Source organism: Lycorma delicatula, chromosome 8, assembly GCF_047948215.1.
Source record: "Lycorma delicatula isolate Av1 chromosome 8, ASM4794821v1, whole genome shotgun sequence".
NCBI lineage: Eukaryota > Metazoa > Arthropoda > Insecta > Hemiptera > Fulgoridae > Lycorma > Lycorma delicatula.
Window position 1 is genome coordinate 9,643,397 of NC_134462.1, and position 26,895 is coordinate 9,670,291.

At 31.4% G+C, this 26,895-nt stretch overlaps 1 protein-coding gene across 1 annotated transcript in view; it reads left to right on the forward strand.

Moving 5' to 3' along the window:
* Positions 1 to 26,559, forward strand: part of csul (protein arginine N-methyltransferase 5) — a 49,666-nt gene extending 23,107 nt beyond the window's left edge. Inside the window, exons 8-12 of the mRNA XM_075372564.1 lie at positions 3,368 to 3,490; positions 11,629 to 11,804; positions 12,866 to 13,069; positions 20,006 to 20,187; positions 23,537 to 26,559. Coding sequence (XP_075228679.1) covers positions 3,368 to 3,490; positions 11,629 to 11,804; positions 12,866 to 13,069; positions 20,006 to 20,187; positions 23,537 to 23,692 — 841 coding nt within the window. The 3' untranslated portion in view covers positions 23,693 to 26,559. The remainder of the gene's footprint in view (positions 1 to 3,367; positions 3,491 to 11,628; positions 11,805 to 12,865; positions 13,070 to 20,005; positions 20,188 to 23,536) is intronic.
* Positions 26,560 to 26,895: the final 336 nt, after the last annotated feature.

The window sequence follows — 26,895 nt, forward strand, 5'->3', positions numbered from 1 at the left end:
AACCTCTTCATCACAATCTGGTAGGCTATACCCGATGGGTCTTCATCCATCAGATCATACAGTTCCTTCCATTTGTTCTATTTAACTATAGCATTTTCATCTTTAAACTTCTTTCTAGCCTCCTTTAAGTGCTCTAATTCGTCTGCCCCATCTAGTTCTCTTCGTAGTACCCTCTGTAGCACCTGGCAAGCTCTTATGTATGTCTTATGTAGTACTGCTAGATGCTCTGATCACCAATAGACACCTCTGCACCCTGCCTTCAGTTCTTTTATTAGACCAGTATCCCATCCGATCTGAGATACGACATCAGCCAGAATACCTGGTTGGAATCACCTCATTCTCATACACAACAGGGTTTCAATTAATCACACGTCTCAGAAATGTTCGACCTGAGACTGTACATTTCACTTACACTCATACCATCCTCATTCATCCTCTGAAGTAATACCTGACTGTAATTCCCGGAGGCTAAACAGGAAGAAGGTAATGTCTCCTATATATTAAAATACCTCTACTAAGTAAAAATTAAATAACAGAATTAATTGTTTAATAATTAAATCTATGTCCCTTTTAATTTTAATATAATCTATGTCTATGTCCCTTTTAATTTTATAGATAACAAAACATAATAAATGAATAAAGTTAATTAATTTATACACCACTGGACTTGACTCGATGCTATCTTGTCAGCTGAAAGCTGGCAATGACAATCCTTCAATTAAATAAAATAATCTATTTTAACTCTACTGCCATGCGATTCTCAACCTATGGCAAAATAATTTATAATGGAAAAAGAAAAAACTTAATAAAAAATAGGTGATCCGTTATCAAAGTTCACAAATACTTAACAAAGTCCTCCATTGTCCTTAAATTAAACCAAAATCTATCAAAAACCTGTCCAAATGCTACTTGCAAACATGAGTTGTAAATCTACCGCTATACTAGACTGCTATCAAGACTCCACTCTTGTAATTCAAATTCACTATTACTACAGAACTGTTTCTTCCTGTTAGGTGTTGTTGTGATACCTACTCTTGGTTTTATTTTGTTATCACTTCTGCACAATCTTCTGTTACATGAAATTATTCATGATAATGTAAAAAGCTCAGTTATGCTGTATGATGAATATGTCTTTCACTTTATTATCCACGTTTATCGTAATTTTATTTATAAATTAATTTTTTTTTGTACCCATTTCTTTCTTAATATTTTTATTTGCTTAATCTTATTTAACTTTTTTTGTGCATTTTTTACTTTTAGTTTTAATTTTTTTTATTTTAGCAGTTGTATCTCGTCCATGTTGTCCTTGTATCACCATTGTTTGGTTTGAGATTTTTCAGTGCTATCATCATTGCTTTCATAAATTTAATAATAATAAGTTATGCAATGTGTGATGATACCTACTGCTCTGACATTGTGATATTGATTAGAAAAAAGTAGTGGGCTGGTTTTCTTAGAGTGGGATCCCCTCCACGCATCCCTTCATGCGATACTTAAATAAAACCCTTTCCATTAGCCATGTGTCGACAAGAAAGATTCTGGTTTATATCTGATTCACCCTTGTGTGTGTATATATGTAAAACACACTTATTCTTTTACTTCTTTCCATATTCTTATCAGTAGTTCTTATTACCATGTTTACATCTCTTTACACCTTTCCTTTCCTGAACCCACACTGTCTTATAACCATATACGCCATTTTTATATTTGGCATTCTGTCTAGAATTCATAGACTCTTTGCTGGATGTAATCTTATTAATCTAACTGCCTTGTATCTTGATTCTTTACTACATCATGCTTTTTGGGAATTGGAATTGTGGTTGTTTGTTCTGACTACATTCCACTATTGTAGGTAATTTTATATAGTTTCATCATTTCTTGTAATCCTTCATTAATACATTTAATTTATTCTATCAGCAGCCGATTTATTCATACATTTTTTCATTCCTTATATATTTTATTGCTTGCATAAAGTTTAATTTTAAAATTTCTCCTCCTACTTCATCCTCTTCCACAGAAAGAGCTTTCTGTTATATCGGTATAGTTCTTCCATGTTTCCATCCACCTATAAATTATACCTTCCCCCTTGTATTACTGATATTCCTGTTGACAATTTTTTAGTTCCCATAGCCTTCTTCCACTTATCCTGCTATTGTTTTACTTATATATTCTTTTTATTTTTTTTTGTGTCTTTCTGTGTTTATTTCTTCTACATCTGAGCGTTTGTTTGTAAGCCATTCCTTACTTTTTGTGTAACTCTTCATTATTCATTTTTCTGTAGAGCCTTTTACTTTCTTCATTCTTCCTGTTTTTACATTTCTTCTGCTTTCTAATTTTCTTTTAATCATCGCTCTGGTAACTAATAGGTTCTTATTCCCTTAATGAAGCCAATTAAGTTTTTATTCTGTTACTGTTTTTAAAACGCATTTCATATTTAGACAGAATTTATTTGCAGTATTGCCATCTAAATTTCTTTTTTCCCATAGTTCACCTATCTTTTCTCTTATTTACCTCCTTTTGAATTATTTTTTCCAGATTCCACTTAGTTGCTTTCTTCATTCTTTTTACTCCTTTCAATATTACTTTTATTCCTGTTACCAGAGTAAATGATTACAGTAAGTGGTGGCTTACACAGTCGGTTCATGAAATTCCATGTGTTTTTTTTATTATATCTATGAATCATTCTTCTACAATTACAGTAAAAATATTAGAAATATATAACATCAGTTTAACACTGTTTTCATTTCTCTGCGATTTCCACATTCACAGTCTTCTTTTATTGTATTTTAAGCAAAGTATCTATTATGTACATTTTATTTTCCTTCCCTATCTCCCTTTTCATTCACTTATAAAGTTAGTCAAATAATAATCTTTATAAAGAAAATGTCAAGATTATTACTAATAGAAGTCCTGAAAAATGTATATTATAAATTATTCTATCTCCATTTGTAACTGTATTCAGATATTTGAAGCAATTTGTTTTCATTGAATTTCAAATTTTGACTTCCTGTGTACATTAAATCATCTTTTCTTAAAATAGAATTGACATCATTAATATTTTTTCATTTCATACTTTAAACTTTACGTTAGAAAAGCACATCATACTGTTAATAATTTCAAGATGAACAAATTGTAATTTAACTACTTATGCCAGTATTCTTATGTACAGCGTATAAAAAACAAATTTATACAAGTGTGAATGGTTTTTTTACACCCTCTTTATATGTATATATTTTGCATGACAGAACTGTTGAATTTATTGTACATTTTCTTATTTATGTTTTCTAAAATGTCATGAAAAAGATGTATGGAAAAAGTGAATATGTATGGGCTTATGCCAACTATATTATAATTACTTTATTTTAAGGGTGATCATGATAGTTGGAGCTGGAAGAGGCCCTTTAGTTGGAGCTGCATTAAATGCTTCTAGAAATTCTGATCGAAAAGTTAAGGTTTATGCAGTAGAAAAAAATCCAAATGCTGTTGTAACGTAAGTATTTTCATAGAAAAAAATTTTAGCAGGCATTATATTAATCTGTAATGTACAATTAGTTATTGTAACTGAGTATATATTATTAAATTTAGGAGAAATTCACAGATTTATGTTTATCTGATAAGCTTTTGATTAGATAGGCTTATAGTGCACCTACTTGATAGGAAAAATTGTTTTTTCTGTAGAAATCTAAGAACTATCTTACCCATCCTGGAATTGTGTGGCATGTAGAAATCTCCAGGTGACTACCATACCAGACCTCTATGCAGGAGAAGGAAGTACATTTCAAAATGTATTTTCTGCGTTTTAAATTCCATTTTACCATGATAATCAGAACAAAAGAATTGAATTATGGAAGTCTGCTATTCTGTTATGACTTGGATAATCTCATGTTTTGTGTGTTTCCTCTTCTATGAATCATGAGACCTTGCCGTTGGTGAGGGGGCTTGAGTGCTCAGTGATACAGAGTAGCTGGACTGAAGGTGCAACCATATCGGAGAGGTATCTGTTGAGGGCCAGACTAAGAAATGATTCCTGAAAAAGGGCAGCAGCTCTTTCAGTAGTTGTTAGGGGGGTGAGTCAGAATGACTTAAACGGCCATATCAACATCCCTCAGTCCTCTGAGTACTGCGCAGCTGAAAGCAATGGAAAACTACAGCTGCTTTTTTTCCAAGAAAATGTGGCTCTCTGCATTTTCATATAGCATTTCATATAGCCTTCCTTGGTAAAATATTCCGGAGGTAAACTAGTCCCCCGTTCGGATTTCCGGGTAGGGACTACTAAGGAGAGGGTCACCAGAAAATTAAAAAATAACATTCTACGAGTCGGAGCGTGGAATGTTAGAAGTTTAAAAAAGTTTGGTAGGCTGGAAAATTTAAAAAGAGAAATGGATAGGATAAATGTGGATGTACTAGGAATTAGTGAGGTTCGGTGGGAAGAGGAAGGCGACTTTTGGTCAGGTGATTTTAGAATAATAGCTTCAAATAATGGGCAGGCAGGAGTAGGTTTCATAATGAACTAGAAGATAAGGAAGAGAGTAGAATATTTCAAAACGCATAGCTATAGAATCATTGTAATAAGGATAAAATCAAAACCTAAACCAACAACGATTGTTAAAGTCTATATGCCTACAAGCCCCCATGATGATGATGAGGTAGAGTGTGTATACGAAGAGATTGATGAAGCAATTAAACACGTAAAAGGAGATAAAAATTTAATAGTAGTTGGAGATTGGAATGCAAGGTAGGAAATATAGTAGGTGAATACGGGCTGGGCAAAAGGAATGAAAGAGGGGATAGACTTATAGAGTTTTGTACAAAGTATAATTTAGTAATTGCCAACACCCAATTTAAAAATCATAATAGAAAAATATACACTTGGAAAAAGCCAGGCGATACTACAAGGTATCAGATAGATTATATCATGGTTAAGCAAAGATTTAGAAATAACCTCGTTGACTGCAAAACTTACCCTGGAGCAGACATTGATAGCGACCATAATTTGGTGATAATGAAATGTAGATTGGGATTTAAAAACCTGAAGAAAAAGTGTCAGATGAATCGGTGGAATTGTTTATAGGAGCAATTCCCACACCCTACAGGAATTGAAGACAAGCATTACCAATGCCAACCAGGAAATAGACACAGGGTACAGCTAACAAGAATAGCCTATATAACCTAATATAGCTAATCTTTATGTATAAAAATGTTAAGTTTGTTTGTCTACAGCTTCAAAAACTCAAAATGTTCTGCACCGATTGAGCTCAAATTTTAGCACAATATATAGCCCGCATCAAAGATTGTTTTCATCTATTTTTAATAAATCGATCTATCTATTTTTAATTTGGAAATGTAAACAAAGGAAAACCAATCAGATCAATGCAAAATGGCCGCTGTCAAACACAACAACCAAATTTCTTTGAATTATATTTAACAGCTAAAACATCTGTATTTTATTAAAAAAAAAAATTCAGCACGATATATAACCCGCATCAAAGATTTTTTTCATCTATTTTTAATAAATCTATCTATCTATTTTTAATTTGTACAGTTTTTTAATAAATCAGATGGAAATGTAAACAAAGGAAAACCAATCAGATCAATGCAAGATGGCCGCTGTCAAACACAACGACCAATCACAAAGAGCCCGTATGGCCGTTGCCAATGTAAACAAAATCACAACAAATTTCTTTGAATTATATTTAACAGCTAAAGCATCCGTATTTTATTATTAAAAAAAACACCAAAACAAAAAGAAAAGCCACAAAGAAGGATGACTTACAGTAAATAAATTAAAACACCCAACTTTCTTATAGCCCAGATAGACTTAAGACTATGCAAACAAAAAAAGTCCAAATAACCAAATACACAGGAAATAATATCCCTACATAATGACCAAAAAATCCTTTGTTAGGTTATCTTTTTACATATATATGACCAAACAATCGTTTTTTGGTCATTTAGCGTTCTTTGCTATGTAAAAGCAAAGAACAGAATTCACAAATAGTAACACTGAAACCACACAACTAAGTATTCGTTTTTTTGTTTTTTCTAACCTCCGAAACCACCGTTATGCATTGCTTCAGATGATGATATGAAAGATTTATAGCGTATGAAAATGCCATGCCTGACCGGGATTTCAACTCGTAACCACCGGATTAAAGTCCGAGACGTTACCACTCATGCCACGGAGGCCGGCAAACATATTCGTTAGGAGCCGAATAACATGACTTACCAATATGGCGTTGTGTGTCAAACCAATTTTATACGGACTATAATTACTTTTAGTACGCGAAACCCTTTGCAATGATTGAACATTAACTTAAACCTCTTCAAATATTATTCCTTTTGAACTAAGCCGCATTTTATATCATTGTTTTTCTATAACACGTGTGGAATTTTTTTCGTTATATAAGAAGCGTTGTCGAAGACAATAACCGAATTCTCCTCCTATAGGACATAATACACCGCTAAACAATTTCTAAATAATTCAAATTCGTGTAATTTTTTTACGAATCGCGTTTTTATAAAAATCTCACCTTTTTCTCAATTGACCTGCGGGGTTTTGTTTTCTTTGGAGATCGTAATTCATTAGAACCGTAGATTCATACTCGAGAATCACGTTGTACACTGAAGCAGCACAACTTCTACTTACGTTAGCAGTTTATTAACATCTGAAATCAACGCCGTTTGATTATTCTGTAATTTGTAAGCATTACTCTGCTTTTGTAAGCATTTAAAATGATGTGTTTTTTCGCACGACTTAGGGCCTTTTTTTCGCAGCCCACAAATCTTTATATATAAAAATGTTAAGTTCGTTTGTGTACCCTTCAAAAACTCAAAATATTCTGCACCGATTGAGCTCAAATTTTAGCACGATATATAACCCGCATCAAAGATTGTTTTTATCTATTTTTCGCATCAGTCACATACTGGCGACCACGAGAAAACAGTTTTTTTAACTGTCAGCTGTGTACCAGTGAACGCGCGCCATCTGTCGGAAGCGAGGGGAACACTCGCCATACTAGCCAACGACAACTGCAGTCACATGTGAAACAATACCTGTTCCCAATTACATTGTTTATTAACAAAAAAAAAAAAAACGTATCCACTTGCATCTGATTCAGATTATTATACAATCTGAATTAAATATTCACTTTAATCGAGGTACTTTAGTGTGATCATGTCGTGATTGAGCTGCGCCTTTCACCAAGCTCTGAATTTATTAGAAAATGACCAACAGTGGGATATATGTATTAATGACGCGTGCAACACTGCACATCCAAACCAAATTCGCGCATTATTCGCAATTATATTGACCGCTTGCTTCCCTTCATCTCCCACAGAGTTATGGAAAGATATCGATCGCATATGGCTGAGGATATTTTGCATAGAGTACTCCTAGAAAATACCAATATGACCATGGAATTTACAGAAGGCATTTACAACGAAGCATTGATAAATACTGAAGACAAGTGCTTAGCTATTGCAAATAAAGTTCTTAGTCAATTGGGAATGCTAGCACCCACCCGAGCTGCGATTGCTTCATTTAATGTGGATTTACGCCGTTAACAGAGTTACAACATTGGTGATCTTCAGTCATATGTCCGATCAAACATTCCCAAATTAACGCGTGAATAGAAAGGCATTTATGATCGCATAATGCAAATGATAAATGACGGAGTTGGGGGCCTTCTTCTTGGATGCGAGAAGAAAACATTCCTCATTAGATTGATTCTAGCAACGCTTCGACAAAAAATGACAATTATCCTGTTGTGGAATATTAATCAGCCAAAACTCTGCAACGGCACGCGACTTGCAGTTAAGAAATTGATGAATAACGTAGTGGAAGCAACGATTTTAACGGGGCCTTTCAAAGGTGACGATGTCCTCATTTTTCGAATACCCATAATCCCGACCAATACACCATTTTAATTTAAAAGATTGCAATTCCCAATTCGATTGGCATTTGCAATCACAATCAATAAAGCTCAAGGTCAATCTTTAGAATTGTGTGGTTTAGATTTAGATGTGGATTGCTTCTCACATGGGCAACTGTATGTTGCGTGTTCCCAAGTCGGCAAACCAGATAGCCTTTATATCTACGCAGACAGTGGAAAAACAAAAAATATTGTATAACCACAAGTATTGCAAAATTAAACTTCTATGAAACGTATGCTTTGTTTTGTTTCTCATTTCTCATCCATGCAACCACAATGTGCCACAGCGAAGCGTGGCAGGTAGAGCTAGTATTATATATATATATATATATATATATAGATATACAACATCTGTAAATTATTTAGTGTTTGCCATTAAACTATTCTTTATAGACTGAACTAAATAAGTGATAGGGCCTCTTTTAAGTTGAATACTCTATATAAGGTAGTTATGATTTTATCTATGGACTTCAATCTTCTGCTATTAAAATTCCAGGAATTCTATTCATCACTTGTTAGATTATTTCTAATAAAGAAATAAAATTTGAGTAGATGGTTTATATCCTCGGGCTTTGTTTTTAGTGTCTATATTTTTAACATGTGTGCAGATCCAGTGTTTATCAACATTATCATTCAATTTTTTTTTTTACATTTCTGCTCACGTTCAACATTTGCTTAAATATGTGCTCAAAATCATTTTCATTAGTATCAACTGAATTTTGAATTATTTTGTTGCATTTTTTTATATTTAATGTATTATTTAACTTAGATTATTCTATGTGTTTGTATTTAAATAATTAATATGTACTTTAATCACATTTATTTTTTATCTTGTAATTTATTTTATACTCATAATTTATCTTATCATGACATGATTCTGTGTAATATATTACTACTATGTGCCAATCAGAATAAAAGATTTATTTATTTAGTTAGTTTTTAAACTCTTTTTATTAGTCATTATAGGTATAACGAATTCAGCTTGTAATTTTGATTCATTATTAAATTTACTTTTGCGTAAGGTTAGTCATCATGGTAAAGTAATTAAAACAATTTTTAGCATTGTGGCCCCTATATACATTATTTAAATTATTGAAAGATAAATTTTATTGAATGTATTGATAACGAACTAGATGTTTATTTATTACTTATACAAAAACTGAAATGATTTTCCCTCATCAGTACTTATTGACAAAAGTATGTGTTTTATTATCATGATTTAGTATTTATAAAAAAAATATGGTTTTGACTATTTGAAAGATCTACAGCTATAAATAAATTTTTCTCAATATTAATTAATAATCTAATTAAAGTATAAGATAAAAATGAAATAATTGCTTTTTATTTGTGTATTTATATATATATATATATATACACACACACACACAAAAAGATACCCTATATTCTAAAATTTATAATAGTCAACTAAAATTTCATAACGCCAGATAAATGTTGTATAGCCAACATTTATTGTTGGCCAACATTCTAAGAAACTTTTGTTGGAGTTGCTTTAAATTATGCTCTGAAGTATTTTGTTTACTCATATTTGTAATTAAAATAATTCATGGAGAAATACTTAAATTATATGATATTGGATAATTACCTGATCTTTATAAAATTCTTTTTGATAGTTTGATTTTTTAGCTGAAAAAATCAACTATCACTTAAATTTTGTTCTACTATTATTATTAGTTATAAATATGCTACAAATTAAAAACATATGTCTAGTAAAAATGCAGGAGAGGTTCTTATTTAACCAAAATCATCTAAATTTATTAAATTGCCCCTGATAATGTTCCGCAAGCAGTATAGAACTTTCTGTTGCAAACGATTGTTGAAAAGGTATTAATAATTAGTAACCTTTTATGTTACATAAAACTTATAAATCTTCATGTATATTCAAAATGAAATAAAGAATTTATTGAATTCAGTATAACTATACTTACAGGTGATTGGTAAATTAATGTCAGCATCTTATTTTGTAATGATTTTAGTGTTTAAATGACCATGCTGATTAAAGGCATAATGTAGTATTGAGGAAGTAAGCAAGATTTATTCAGTTACATGATTTCAAGAGACTTATTTCTTCCCTTATTGAATTGATAAGAGCAGGATGGTAGTAGGGGAATCCCTACTTTTAATCCAAAATTGCAGTTTCCAACTCGGCCCCATTTCCAAGTGCTCAGTTTAAATTATTCAATTGCTGCTTATTTGTATATCTAGTCATAACCAAGTAGTGAGCAATTTCAGTCTCATAATTGAGAGGTCTCAGGTTTGATTCTCTGTGTCATCTTTTGTTTTTGCTTTTATATTATTTTTTTTTAGGTATACATTAACACAGATTACTTTTTATTATACATTTTTTTTATAAGAATCTGGTGTAAAAACCTATGAATTTAAAACTGAAAAAATAAAATAAATTTTAATTTTCAGCTACCTGTTAACAATCCAAAAATACTGTGTTTTTTTAATTATCATCCTACAGATTGTAGCAGGCATTCTGAAAATTAAAGTAAATTATTTATTTTAATTTTTTCAAGTTTTATAAAACAAAATTTATTTGTTACCCTCATTCCCTGTGTGATTCCTATTCCCACGTGATCATAAAGATTTTTATGTTAATGATTGATTTTTTTTAGCCAGTAGGGCTGTATGAAGTATACATGAAATAATCAGCAAACATGAAATTCATTTAGCAACACAGAAATATTTTTATATCTGAAGTTACTTTCAATTGAACAAAATAATTGACTACAAGATGTACTTTCATCTCCTGAAATTATAAATGACATATGAGTCCTGATAATTTTTTTTCTTAAATACTTAGGAACACATTTCAGTAATGAACAAGATTACTAGTTTGTAATATTTATGAATAGCAAATGTTTAATAATAAAAATAAATGTGTTAAATAGATATTTTAATTACTTACTACAAAATTTGTTAATTGAAATTTCAGAAAAACATTTTTGAAGTTACCATTTTAAATTAAAATGTTACACTTTTACATTAAATTTGCCTTTCTGTGCTTCAGATTGTTTGGTTTTGGCTTTAACATTCTTGGATTAAGGAACATTACTAATTTGCTGCATTATAGTCTTCTTCCTCATCTCATTTACCTTGATTTTTTGAATCTCATCATGTGTTATTTTTTCATCAATCGTATTTGGCAAACTGATTTATTTTTATTATTGTTAGTCTCTGTTTACTTTCCCAAAAGATTTTGTGCTAAATCTGGTTCTTCAAGTGTGTCGTATTAATGAAAGAAATTATTAATATGTGCTAAAGTAAGCACACATTTATATTTTTTTGTAAATTTTTTATTTCCTTGTTTTTTTCTTTAGTGGGCAAAATTATTACACATTTTTCCAGCAGTTTTGAATAACATTTTTCTGGACAGTCTTAAAAAATTAAGTTTTATAATATGAAATTTTGTTTTTTCAATAAGACGAAAGAATTTCTAATGAAAACTATTTGTAGGCATAATTTTTCTGACATTTGTATCCAACTGTGTAAGATTAAGATACTGTTTCTACTGTATAGTAAATTATACGTAGATTTCTAAATTATGTCAGTGTTTGCAAGAGAATATGTAATTAAAGTAAGTGAGAATTTTTGATTATTTAATTTTTTATATAAAAATAAGATCTAATAACAGAAAAACAGTTGACCTACTATTGAAAATGATCTATTTCAGTCTGTATGCACAAAAAGAAGAAATTTGGGGAGACAGTGTAACTGTTGTACCTGGTGATATGAGAGATTTCAATCCATCAGAAAGAGCTGATATATTAGTATCTGAATTACTCGGATCTTTTGGTGATAATGAATTGTCTCCTGAATGTCTTGATGGTGTTCAAAAAATCCTGAAAGGTAATTAGTTTTCTGTTTTTGCTTATTTTCTATTTATTTTATTTACTCTTACAATATTTGCACAGGAATCTGCAAAAATGAAATTTTAATATGTTCAGGGTTTATTTAAACTTGTAGGGCTCAGTTTAAAAGATTTATATTTATTTTTATTTTTTTTGTTATTTTACTGTTAGATTAGATTATGTTGATAATTAAATTAAATTAAATTTCTGTTTTCCTTAACAGTACTGATTTAAATATTATTTCAGTGAGCCATTTCATAATGATCATTTTATAATTAATTGTAATCTTTTTAAAAAGGTACGCTACTTCTTTTTTTAAAAAAAAAGATTACAATTATAAAATGATAAAAATTTGCTCTGTGCAGAATCTCGACCTTTCATTCGGGATCCTGGATTCAAATCCTGAACAGATGGAAATTTCATCCACTTCAGAATTCCCATTTCCATATTTCCATGTACACATATCAGAATTTTAAAGTTATTAAAAAATGCTATTTCTTGAACGTATGAACTAAGCTGCTGTTATAAATATCTGATAATAATTCCAAACTTATATAAGAACACTATTAAAGCTGAGTTCTATATAAATATTTTTCTCTTCTGTCTTTTTTCCTTCTCTCATAAACCCTCAGTTTAAAGGAAAGTATAAACATCTGCGTGATCCCATTCATTGTTACTCCCTTACCAAGGCTTCCATAACCATTGATAAAAATTAAAACTGTCCTCTAATTGCTTAAACAGTGCAAAATGTCCTAGTACATAGAATTACATAATACTAATAAACTAACGAATTGACATACTTAAAAAATCTAATTCATTTTTGACCGAGCAATAAATTCAACTTGAAATGGCAGTAATAACATAAATAATAAAAATAAATAAATAATAATGGCTGCTATAACATATTGATGAAGCAGCTTCTGTATATTTGAAACTGTTTGACGGGTTGATTAGAAGAGGACATGACATAATTGAGTTTACAACTTACATTGGTCAACATTAAAATAAAAGTTTTATATAATTTACAAATTTCTTAATTAGGCTGTGTTTTTTTTTCAGATGATGGTATAAGTATACCAAGTAGTTATACATCATATCTTGGTCCTTTGCAGTCAATGCGGTTGTACACTGAAGTGAGAACCTACAAGGAGCATAGCAAGCATCCATTAGCTCATTTTGAAACACCATATGTTGTTCACCAGAAAAATAGATACCATATCAGTTCTGTTCAACCTTTATTCACATTCTTTCATCCTAATAAAGGTGAGTTTTAATTCTTTTTCATATTGCAAAAATAGATATGAGGACCTGGGCAAACACAGTTGTGTTTGTCTCTGGTTCCAGTGCACGTGCACGCTGCTGGAGTGGTCTAATGTGTCGCCAGTTCTTTTGGGAACTGCGTGTCTGTCCCAATAAATTTGTCTTTGGTGGTTATTGGTCCACTTGGAGAAGCAAGCTAGGATGGGGTTTGGAGAGGCTACGATTGACCTTGTCATCTAGTAATGGGGATACAAAAGATGTTACAGAATTTGTTAACTATTCCTGTATGAAATTTCTTCTTGTTGGGTGCATCTTCTGGAGTTTCTCTCTTATTGGAAAATGCATTGTGACAGCTTGTGGTGTGTGAAGTCAGTATGAGGGCTTCAAAGTGACGCCTTGCTGGTTGAGGTCTGTAGTGAGGGGCAATGTCAGGGCTCCTATCACTTGGGTATGTGGGATGAAATCAAGTGACAGTGGAGCGTAATATGTTACTTAATTTTGGCAGGGGTGTGGTCTTTTACCAGGACTTGGCTGACGTAGAATTATCTGTGTGATTACAGAGAAGTTGTCATCGCAGTCAGTTGCATCCGTGTGGGAGGGAGTAGTGTTGATATGCTGGTATCATAGCTGGTTTTGACTTTTTCCAATCCTACTGTTCCTGACAGAGTGAGGGTTAGTTACCTTCTGTTCATATGCAGTCTTATGTGCCAGGCACTGCTTACAGTGTCGGGGTTATGGTCACACCAAAATTGTCAATAGTAGCAGATTTGTGCGTATAGCAGCAGCCATTCAGGACATGAAGTTACAACATGTTCTGAAGAAGAAAAGTATGTAAACCGCAAAGGTCCACATTCAGCAAGGTCTAGGGAATGCTTGCTTTACAAGGAAAGAAAGGGAATGTTGATGATCTGTACTGAGCAGAAAGTATCCTTCCCTGTGGCTCGGGAATATAGAAAATCCATCAACATAAGGAATCCTGTACAACCTGGTATTAATTTTTTGCAAGCTGTCTCAAAGAATGTAAAAAAAGAGGGGGAATGCACATCATGTAAAGAACTGATTAAATTGGTAGAAGCTTTCTCAGAACAAGTGAAATCCTTCAATGCTGCAGCTACAGCCCAGAGCCCTGGCAAGAAGGTAAATTCTGCCAGAAAGATCAATAGTGGTTTTCATAGAAAGACCAACAATGGTGTACCGAATACTGCTTCAGTTGACACACCACCAAAAAAACTCCCACTGCACCAACAAAGCAGCAAGCTACAAAGATCCCATTGAAGGGATCTACAAAATAATTGTTGCCTGGTGTGGTATCTCCAGCCGTCCAGGCTTCCAAATCCCCACCTTCCTTTCCTGGTGCATATCCAAAAAATTCTTTGGAAGCAATCGTAGACAGATTGTAATTTCAGTCAATGATAGTAATTTGCCTCAGTCAATGGATCAGGTACAAGGATTCCTTTGGCCAGTATGACAAGAGGTAGCATGATCCACCAACTTGCCAAGTTTACCCACCAAATTGTCAATAGCGCGAATGAATTCATCCCTTTAAATCTGGAAAGCCAAGGCAGCCTGCTGTTTCTTGTTGGGATGAGAACTGCAGGCATGTACTAAGGAATTGGCATAGGGCTTTATATAATTTTAATTGAAGACCGATGACTGAATTGCTCTGCACCTTCTGCAACACAAGGACTGTTTGCTGTTTGGTATTTATATGTGCTAAAGTGAATTCTTGGCTAATTACATCGAATCCATTTCTCAGACATCATCATCATCATTTGTGTATGGAGAAAGTTTCAAACCACGTGTGGATCAATACATCACCACAACTGATTGGATTGCAAATTGGCAAAAACCTTGTTACTGCACCAGTTGATATAGTGCCCACAATTAGAAAGTCGTTTAGGGCAGTTTCACTTACATCATCATACTGCCCTGAGTTTGTGAAATATAAGTTGCAGGTAGAAAATATCCTGTTGGTCAAGGAGACTGCACTATGACATCTTGTGTGTATCTACAGTAAAATTTTCTCTGACCAGGTGTTTCCAGATTCTTGGTCAGAGGCACTGGTTATCCCCATACTGAAACCTGGTAAAGATAAATCATGCTCACAAGTTATTGTCCTATCTGCTTGACCAGTACTCTGTGCAAGGTGATGGAACAAATAGTAAACTCTCATCTATTCTGGTACCTTGAGCGAAATGCCTTAATTGCCCCAGAACAATGCAGTTTCCACCAGGGTAGATTGTCTATTGATCACATAGTTGCCCTGAAAGCTGCTATTCAAAACACCTTTTTAATTCGCCCCAGTGCCTGGTTGCTGTACTTCACAAAGGCATATGACACAGCATAGAGGAGAGGAATCTTAAATACACTTCCTCAGTAGTCTCTCCTTCCAAGTTCGAGTTGGAACAATGGTATCTGAAAGTTACACATTAGAAAATTAGTTTTCTAGTGCGAAGTGAATTGTCCTAAGTATTACTTTTGCCATGGCCATAAATAGTATAATGAACTGCATGCAAAAACCAGTCATGTTTTCTTTATTTGTAGATGATTTTTCTATTTACGTACCATGTTAGCTGCAAGTGAGAGGCAAAACACAATAACCCACTTAGAATTACAGTGTAAATCTACTGAGTTGACTTTTTACTTGGAAAAAACAAAGTGCATTTGCTTTTCTTGGTTGAGGGAACATGTTGACCCTCAGCTGTATTTTTATGGTGAACCAGTTGAACCTGCATGCAGGTTAGGTTTCTAGGAATGTGGTTTGATCAACAACTAACATGAGTAACACTTTTGAAGGAGCTGAAGGTAAAACGTCTAAAGATGTTAGACACGTTGAGGGGTCTTTGTAATACCTGTTGGGGAGCTGATCATATTTTCATGTTGCTCTTCTACCGAGCTTTGGTCAGTTCCCACTTAGACTACGCCTGCATAGCTTATTCATCGGCACGACCCACTGCTCTAAGGATACTCGGCAGTCCATCATTTATTCATCTGTCTTGCCACGGGTGCATTTCACTCAAGCCCTGTGGTAAGTCTGCTGGTGGACAGTGGTGAGCCTTCTCTTTGGAATAAGCCGAAGCAAATGATATGCTCCTATGTGGCTTGGATTAAAGCTCAACTATTTCATCCAACTTTTGATGCAGTATTCTACAACCAGCATTTTAATCAATACCAGGAACAGCTGAGATCTACTGCTCGACTAGGCATCAGAGCTTCAGTTCTAAATATTTTTTCGACTCTAGATATACAATTATCTCCAGTCCGTACTGTTGCTCCAAGTCATTAACCCCCTTGGCAAGCTGCTGTTGTTAAGTATTGCTTTGATCTTTGTCAGTATAATAAAAAGAACATAAATCTGGTTATTTTGTGAAACAAATTATATAATAATGTAAATAACATGAATCCTAATATTACAGTTTATATGGACGGCAGTAAAAACTTTAATTATGTTGCTTTTGTGGCAAGCAACAGAACATACATGTTTGACTTCCACAGCATCTCCAGTATTTTCATTGCAGAGCTGTTTGCTATTAACAAGGCCTTAAGCATAATTAGCCCAACATTTCGACATATACTTGTTTGGTTAGATTCCATGAATGCCTTACAGGTGATTAGTAACATGTACTCCAGACACCCTGATATTTGTGAGATTCAGTGTGTTATTTCACAGTTAACTAGATGTAATACAACAGTGAGCTTCTACTGGATCCCCAGCAATATAGGAATTTCAGGCAATGAGCACACAGATAGTGCAGCAAAAGAGGCTTGTTTTCAGCCTACTTTTACCAGTTGCATTGCTTCTAACAATCTTGTCTGTTTCTTGATGAAGGTAGCTTCACAATGAGTAGCAAAGTGAATGGGTTGCTACTATTAACAATAAACTTCCAATTAAACATTCTGTGTACTGTGGAGCTCTTGATGAGAAATAACCATCAAGAAGAAATTAATATTTACCATTTATGAACAGGGCATGCTAGGCTCATTCATGGCTATCTGATGACGTAAAACATTCCTTTGTGCTCATTGCAACTGCCAACTAACAGTGCACCACATCTTTATGGATTGTATATGTTATGTGTCATAGTGTCAAGTTTAACCTAGGAGCTAACACATGAATTATTCTAGGGGATAATGAAATATTGCTGTCTTATGTTTTATGATATTTTAGTGCCATCTGTTTATATTCAAGTATTTAAATTACTGCAGTGTGTTTCAGTTATTCATGCCATTTGCTGTAAAGCAGATGGTAATTTTATTATTTTAATTTATATATGTAATGTGATAAATATTTTTTTTATTACAACAAATATATCATGTTCTGGTGATGATAACACAAAAGCATTTTTAATACAAAAAAAATAAATGTGGGGGTCTCTGTTTCATTATATGTGGGTTATAAATCATATTATAAATTAAATAAGTTTTTATTTTGTTTTCTTGATGCAACAAAACTCCATGTGGTAGCTTTATTAAAACTAATTTTCACTAATAATGAAATTGATCTGTCATAATTGCAGTACTTTTTTTTTATTTCCCAAATATAGAACGTAAAAGAAAACTTTAAAAAAATGAAGAATTATGGAGGATGTGTACAATTTTTTTTGGAGTACACTTTCGAACCCAGCAAGTCACAATACATTGTAATATTTGTGTATATAATACTCCTTTCCTGATGTGTATCACTAAAATATCTCACTTTCTTAACTGATAAACATTTATAAATGAGATGCCAGTATATTTATTTATTTTACACTGTTATTGCATAATAGCACAAATACAGAAGTAATAAATCTACATGGCAGACACAGAGTCACAAAATTTACATAAAATAACAAAACAACAATGTCACAAACTTATACAAAAATTACAGTGCTCATCAGACAGATATTCACTTACCAAATAATTAGCACCTGTCCATCAAAAAACCCCACAAAACCCTCCCTAAATCCCTTTTTATTGGCTTCAATTTTTATATGTGGCAACATTATAAAGATATGTCGTGGATATGAGCAACACTATTATTTTCAATGTAACAGTATAACTGGAAAGCTATAACCTTCTCAGAGACCTTTGATAAAGCATGAAGAATCACAATTGGGCGATAATTGTTAAATTAAGATTTAAACCTTTTGAAAATTGGAACTATTTTACTCAAATTTTCAAAATCTGTAAAGACTCCTCTTGTCTTAAATGATAAATTAATCAGACACCTCAATGGGGCAGCTATCAAAGGAGAGCACTGTCTCAAAACAGAAGGTGAAATTTCATCCCAGCCATAAGTGTTTTATGGCTTTAAGGATTGTATAATATATTTCTTCGGTCACAGACACTTTTTTATTAAAGATCTCAAGGGAAACATTGACAGTGTATTAAGTCTGTACAGTTTATTTAACCCTTGGTCATATAAGGGAAAGACAGCATATTGTGCTATTGATCAGAAAAACCAGTCTATGGTCATGTTAAGAGTTTTTCCTGCGTCAAGGCTATCAAAGTATGAGATTTTTTTTTGTAATTTTTGTTCGATCAATTAATACTGGTGACAAATGGTAAGAATCCAATAAACCCAGTAACTTTTGTTTATTAGAGTTGTTCAAAAGAATGCCAATGTGTTATAATCACCTGCCAAAATAATATGAGACTTGCGTATTTTTGGTGGCAATATCCTAATAACTCCTCTTATTTTCCGCAAAAGGTTTCAAAACCAAATTTTATATTAATTGAGGATCTATATTAGCATATAATTGTTACATTGAAATCTCTAACTTGGATATAGCTACATTCAAAATATTTTTCTGTGTATAATTTTTCACAGACTGTTAAACATTCTACCGAGGTAAAATCAGTTGTCAGGATGCACACTTCACCTCTCATAGCTTTATTTCTGCTATAATTGGCAACCAGCCTATATCCATTTATATAGTTCAATAAATGTTTTAATTTTTTTTCATTTTGGACCCAGGTTGTGACAGGTAAATTATATCAGGCTGCCTTAACAAACTTTCCTAGAACAAATTTATCTCATCATTTTTATTGAACTAACACCCTTTACATTCAGTAGGAAGTCCTCTAAATCCTTTGAACAGGAATTATACGCGGGGCAAAATATACATACCTGTTATCTGCAGAGGGGCCTCCTCTAAAAAATTATACATTTCAATTCTCATTATAGCTAGTTTATATTCTCAAAACAACTGAGATTTATCTTCAAAATCAAGAAAAGTAGAACCAGGAGATCCATGCTAGCCATCTGTTATGAAGAGATTAATATTCAATTCACTTGTATCCAAACAAGACAATTCAGTTGTAGGAAGATCACTAAGGGATTAATAGTCTCGTCAACAATATAGAATTACCAATACATCATTACAAAGCCACTTGGGATCACTTAGGGAACTAAAGTTTAGATCCAGCACAGTTAATGATGAACAGATTCTACCATTCTTGAAAAATCAGAATTCAAAGTATAGCCACTGTTAAAATTACAATTCACATTTCTATAAATCTCACTGTCGATCAATTTCAATAACTGCTGCTCTAGATATCTTTTCCCTTTCCAGTTTAAATGGAAGCCATTTCTATTATGATAAAATCTATAAATTAGGTCTGTATCAACTTATATAATAAATAATCATATAGTTTTAGTTTAAGGCTTTTACAGTTTCATTAAAAACCCTATGAATTGATTCTATTTTTGTTCATCATATATTTTTGAATGATATAAAGTAATGAATCAATTTATTTATCTTAAATTTATTTCATAAGTTATATAAAGTATAACCAAAATCTTATTTTTTACTATGTATTCATCTATTTTATGAGTTTCTGTTATAGTAGTTATTCTTCAGTGTTCTACTTCCGATTAAAGTTCATTTATAATTTGACTGTTTTTGTTAATAAATTTCTGAATGGTGAATACATGTTTTGTTTTTGTTGTTTTAGATGAAATATTAGATAATTCAAGGTACAAAACATTAAGTTTTAAAGTGAACACAGATTGTGTTCTACATGGTTTCTCTGGATACTTTACGGCAGTATTATATAAAGATATTACATTAAGCATTGTACCAGCTACTCACACACCAGGAATGTTCAGTTGGTTTCCTATATATTTTCCTATTCGGGTAAGTGCTTAAAAAATTGTTTTTTTATTTTTTTTTATAAAGTTTTCTTGCTGTGTTGTTTTTAATAAAAATAAATATAAATCTTGTATTGTAATTAGATGAAATATGCCTATTTAAGTCGATTATATCTGTGTGCAGTAGGTCCTTATTTTATGCAGTCAACTAATAGTATCACAAGTATTTATTATACACTGAAGAAATTTGCTTGTATGTAGTATGACAATGTATGCACTTCACTATATGTAGTGCTAAAGCTGACGGGTTCTTTAATGTTAACAAAAAAAAAACTTTTTATCCCTGCTGCTACACCATTTATTATATTAATATTAAAGCAGTTACGTGTTTTGTTTGCTATGTCTAGACAATGTTTAACATTTTGATAATGCATCATGTAGGCACCTATGTGTGAGTATGATATTTTAACTCCTCACCAGCATCGGCGCAAACTCACATTAATGTTACTCTATTTATTCAGTTTAAGAAGGTTGTAATTCTGGATATTATTCTCTTATTTTAAATAAAAATAAAAACGTAAAAAAGTTAACACTACTAGAAAAAAAAATTTATTACTGTTTAGATAAAAATTAAATGGTAGCATCTATTGCAAGGAAATTTAATCTTAATGAATTGTTCATCAGTAACAGAAACAATAAACAAAAGATTTGACAAAGCATTGCAACAAGTGCTGTGCAAAAGTCATGTCATATGCAAGAGATCCAAACTTAGAAAAAATTGAGAAGGGGTTAATCGTATGAATTGAAGACCAAACACAAAGAAGGGTTTGTTTAACTTCAGCAATGATTCATGAAAAAGCTTTACAATCCTATAATAATGTAGCTATGTCAGGTTCATGTACTTCCTCATTTAATGCCGGCAAAGGCTGGTTTAAAATCTTTAAATAACGCCACAGTCTGCACAACATAAAACTTCAGGGCAAATCTGCATCAGCGGATTTCAAAGCAGCAATTGTTTACCTGTCACATTTCACCAAGATTATCAAAGAAGAAGGTTGTCTTTCTGATAAGGTATTTAATGTAAATGAAGTGGACCTCGTTTGGTTGAAAATGCCTCAGGATGCATTTTTATTAAAAAGAGAGAAGCCCCACCAGTTTCAAAACCACTAAAGATCTATTAACATTATTATTGTGTTCAAATGCTAGTGGTGATTTTTTAGTTAAACCAATGTAGTTTACAAGTTCTTTAATTCACGTGCTTTGAAATATAAAAATAAGGGAAATTTACCAGTGTTCTGGCATGCTAACACCCAATCTTGGGTAACCTTTTCATGGACTGGTTTCATAACAGTTTTATTCTAGATGTTAAGCATTATTTGAATTCAAAAAATGTAGCTTTTAATGTTTTTCTGATATTAGATAACTCTCCTGGACACCCAGCCAAGAAATTAAAAGATGCAAATAAAAATATTAAAGTCAAATTTTTGCCACCGAATACATCATTGTTGCAGCTTCTAGTTTAGCATTTAATTAAAATATTTAAAGCTTTTATATAACAATCATTTAAAGATGTTTTTATCAATCTGGAAAAAGATAAAAGTTTAATGTAGGCGAACTGTTGGAAAACTTTTACAATTGCTGACTGCATTGTGAATATAAAACAGTTACTAGATGAATTGCAATGAAAGACATTATATACTTAAAGAAGAACAAACCTTACCTACATTGAAACAGCACTGAAAAAATAGCTGTAATAGGAAGACAGAGGAGATAGAAAACGAAATGCTGGTCCTAAATGATGTTGAACTTAATGGTAATTGTTGGAACTTAATGGTAATAAAGTTTTAGAATTAATATAGAGAAAATGATAGTGATGATGATGAATGAATGTGAAGAAAGAAATCCTGTCTTATTAAAGAAATTGAGATTAAAATCAGTTATTAAAATGTCTGAGGAAATTGTCAAATTATTTCTAGCGAAAATTCAAATAACCCGACCGAAGTTAGAGATTTAAAAGGGAAGATGCTGTAGCACCTTATACAGAAGAGAAATGAATTGTGCAAAATAAAGAAAGCAGACTATGATAACAAGTTTTTTTTTTTGTTAAATAATAAATATTGTATTTGTATACACTGCACATTTTGTTCTGTATCTCGTTTTAAAATTCAATAATGCAATGTCATTTTTTGTTTTAAATTATTGTACTGCATGTTTTTTATTAAATGTCACAGAGTTTGATAAAATAAAATATCATTATGATGTGATGCAGGAGTAATTTTTTCATGAGAACCTAATCTCAAAAATTGTATTTATGTAATGTCTTAATTTACATGGGGTTTCACTGGAACATAACTCCTGTGAAGAATAAGTGCCTACTGTATTTATGTATAATTTGATGGCAAATTATATATATATTTCTTTTTATATAGTTTTATGAACAGTCTGTTATTTTTTTTTACACAAAAAATTTATCTTTTTCTTAATATTAACGTTGGCAGATTTTAAGTAGACAGGCTTACAGTTAAATTATGTTGTATGCTTCAAAAATGTTTACCGAGAATAATACTAGGTACACAAAATCATCCACATGTTGCGGATTGTGATTCTGTAGGAGAGAACAGTTATGTACTTCAGTCAAAGCTTACTACAGAAAAATACCCTCCAATAGGGATTTGGCTGAACAGTTTATTGCAATTTAGAATGTATATATGTTTATACTTTCATACATTACACAATTCTGGGGATGGGTGAGTTTTTATTAGGTAACCCAAATAATTTTTATATTTCCCTGCTGGTTGTTTAGTACCCTAAAGGAAAATATTTTATTGGAGCATATGTATGAACCAGTCAATACAAAATCATTAAACATCCAAGTCCCTGTAGCAAACAGAATGAGGTGTGACTTGTAAGAATGAGTACTTTTGCTTTTTTGTGGTTTGGCATGCTGATGGGTAATGAGGAAATAGGAAACCACTTTCCTAGATAAATTTGATTTGGAGCTTATTATTCTTGAGAATGTCTATGCTGCTTCTGAAAGAGTGATTTGTGTCAAGTCTCACAACCATCATAGTTGTACTTAATATACATACAGAAGTATGATATAATATTAATAATGGATTCTGACTAACTTGAGAGTATTTTTTTTCACATCATCTGTGTTTTATTTATTTAAAAACATCCAATTGGTAAGAACTTATAAATGGTAAGATATTCTATTTATTTCATGAAATAGATCTTATTGAACAAACAAATGAAACCATGTATAGGCTTAAAATACAAAACATGTATTGCCTTTTTAGAAGCTATAGAAAATTAAAATTTGTTATTTACAGTAATGCAAATATATATTCATATTTAACATAATCTAATTATGTATTTGTTTCTTTTTATTTCAGGAACCTATTAATTTAAAAGCGACTGATGAATTAGTTGTGCACTTTTGGAGATGTTGTAATACAAAAAGTGTTTGGTATGAGTGGTGTATATCAGAACCATATCCGCTTTCGATACATAACTCGAATGGACGTTCTTATTCAATTGGACTGCATTAGAATTTTTAGAAGTGTAGTACTTTTTTTTTTTTGAACTGATCAAGAAAATAGTTACATATTTTAAAGTCATTTTAGTTAATATAGAAATTTAATATCAAAACCCTCATTGAAAATCTTTACACTGACTTCTATGTGTATAGAAAAAAATATTGATATTTTTTTTATTGAAAAACATTTTTGAGCATCTGATAATAAAGGTATACATTATTTAATCAGCATTTTGTATAGACAATAAATTCAGTGATGTTTTAATTGAGCTTTTGGGTACTTCTTCAAATAAAATTTAAATCGCAAAGTAAGGTTTCTACCTAAAATACAAATGTAGTAATTTCTGAAGTTAATTAAATTTTGACTTGTTAATTCAGATCTGCTTAAAGAACTGAAGACTACAAAAAAATTCTTTACAGTGATTTTTGTATATGATTTTTTTTTTCTTTTTGGCTATAATGATGTGATGAATTAAAGTTTACATTTCCTACCGGTACTGTCTTGTGTAGTTATACCAGTCTGGTATAAATTTCATCGTCAAGACATCTTGTTTCTCAGTATCAGTTCATTTTTATACGGTTAATTTCTAGTAGTTCATTTTTTTTATATTGTTGGCAGTGATTGTTTTTGATGTACAGGAATTAGGTAACATCCAAAAGTCTCACACAAACTGAGACTTACAAAGAAGTTAGAAAAAAATTCTTATTTGTAACATCATTTTTTACTTGTATATCGATATCAATGATTACATTTTTATTCCCTTTATTATTAGTACTATAGTGTTCTTTCTTATTAGTCTATTTAAAAAAATCTAATAGAAATTTTTATTTAAAGAGTGACATACATATCAGTTGTCCAATGTCTTAAATTATCCACCTTAAAAGTGAATTAGGCCACTTACAAATGTACATCATCAAATTCTTCACAAAAGATATGATCTTTGTATGACTATTTTCTGTTCCATATTTATATTTTAAAAAAACCATATTTCAATCAAAATTACCAACAATTATATAAAAATTACAATTAAATTATTGTGATATCTCAAGAGAAGTTACTTAAGAATTTTGCAAGATTGCAGTAGGGATGTAAATAAAAGCAGTGGCTTAGGGCCTCATAGAGCTTAAAGTAATGTTCCTGCTTGCTGTCTTCTAGTATCTTCTCGCACAATAGATTATACTATGACTGATTCTACTGCATGCAATTATTGTACATCTATAATAGGTTAGCTGATTTATATGGTAAATCAGTATACCTAATTACCAATTTATATAGTAATCGGTAAAGTAAATTTAACTTTCTTATTACTTATAATTTAATTGTATTGATATTGGAAAGGTGACTGTATAAAACATTGAAAAATAATAGTTATGAAAATGACCTTAAAACACAATTCTTTAAGTTTAAATATGATTCTTCAGTAATAATTATAACAGTGCCTTCTGATATGCTTCATCTTTAAAAAATTAATTTTCTTTTAATTTAAACATACCGTTAGTTATTTAAATTATAGTATTATTGCATCATATTTTTACTACTGCAAAGAATTGGTTGTTTTATGATAGTAGATTATCAGTAGGGTTGTGTATTGGAATATAATACTGATTAGCCGTTTTTTATGTTATCTGTTGTGAAATTATTTGAATTTCAGTAATTGCTTTCATGAATCATGTCATTCAGCTTTGCTTGCTTACCTTGCAGTATCGTGCTTGTTAATGCTACACTAAATGTTATCTGTGGTTATCAGCATGTCTTAACATTAACATGCTTCACTTGGACCAACTATTAAATTTTATTTTATGTTTATAGATGTTTATTCAGACTTATGCAATCATTGTAAAAGAAATTGTGGGCAGTATGTATTCCAATTTGTTTGGTGTTTTAATGATGGTCAGCTTCTAGTTCACATTTGAATTTAACATAGATATCAGTATTACGCAGACTTATATCTGTATGTTCTTCATCTCACTGTTAAGGTACAATTATAATTTGTTTTAGTACAACAATCAAGAATGAGATGGGTTAGTTGTCTTGCTAATATTGATTAGGAATTTCTATATTGTGCAAAGAAAGATGAAAATTTTGTGAATGATGAAAGAGTGTAAGATGAAAGTCATTCATAATAACATATGGTTTTTGATGTAAAAACAGAAAAATTATTTAAATCATGTTCTCATGGCTTTCATAAAAGTACTCATTAACAGTTACAGATAACACTATACACCAAATTGAAAAACCACTTCAGCATGACAACTGAATGAGGTATAATGAGTTTTATCATAATAATTCCTATTAGTTACCAGTAGACTGAGCATAAAATGCTGTACTATCAGATAAATTAATTGGGTTATTTTTTAAATTATTATTTTTTTTTTTTTGTTAGTGGTTAATACATTCTGAAGTTGAATTGCTATTTCATCATTATTTAAGTGGATTTTTTTTTCATATTTGTCAGAGTTACAGTTGCAATTAACTCTAGATATTGTTGTTTCTTAAAATTTATAACTGACCATTTTCTCATAGTGTTTTAATTTGTTTAAATTAACTATTTTGAACAATCTGTATTGAGATTAAGACATGTAACAAACTTACGTGTAAAAAGGAATCTGCCCTATTGTTTTCATAAATTTTATTATGTTTTAGATTTGTAGTTAATGTCAGAAAATGTTTGTTTAAAAGTTCTACCACTTTATTTTGTTGTTATTACTGTGATCATAGTTTTATTATCAGCTGTTCTAATTTTTATAAATTATTTTATAGTTATACAACACTTACTGAGTTTTTTTGTTCACATTTGAAATGTACAAGGAATTTCACACAAGTTTCTAACAATGTGATTTGTAAATAAAACTTAAAGCTGTAAATAAAATTTTCTTTTATTAATTAACTGATAATCTTGTATCATTTTATAGAATCATTGTCCTAACAGTAGTTATGCTTTGCTTTTCTGCATTTTTGCACTCACTTTGTGTCTTAGCCTTCTGCAGACAATCAACTTATTCTCAGATTGGATTGAAACTTATCTATCACTTTGATTGATGAATATTCCAAGAACACATTATGCATCCTTTTCTACAGGGTCATTCACGGGAACCGGATGTTTTTGAAGTGGGTTGTACTCGGGCGTTCGGGGTGGGAGGGGCACGTGGCTGGTGTCTGATGTTTCCTTTGTTCATAGCATTTACATTTTAGTCGTTGAGATGGAGCCATGGACG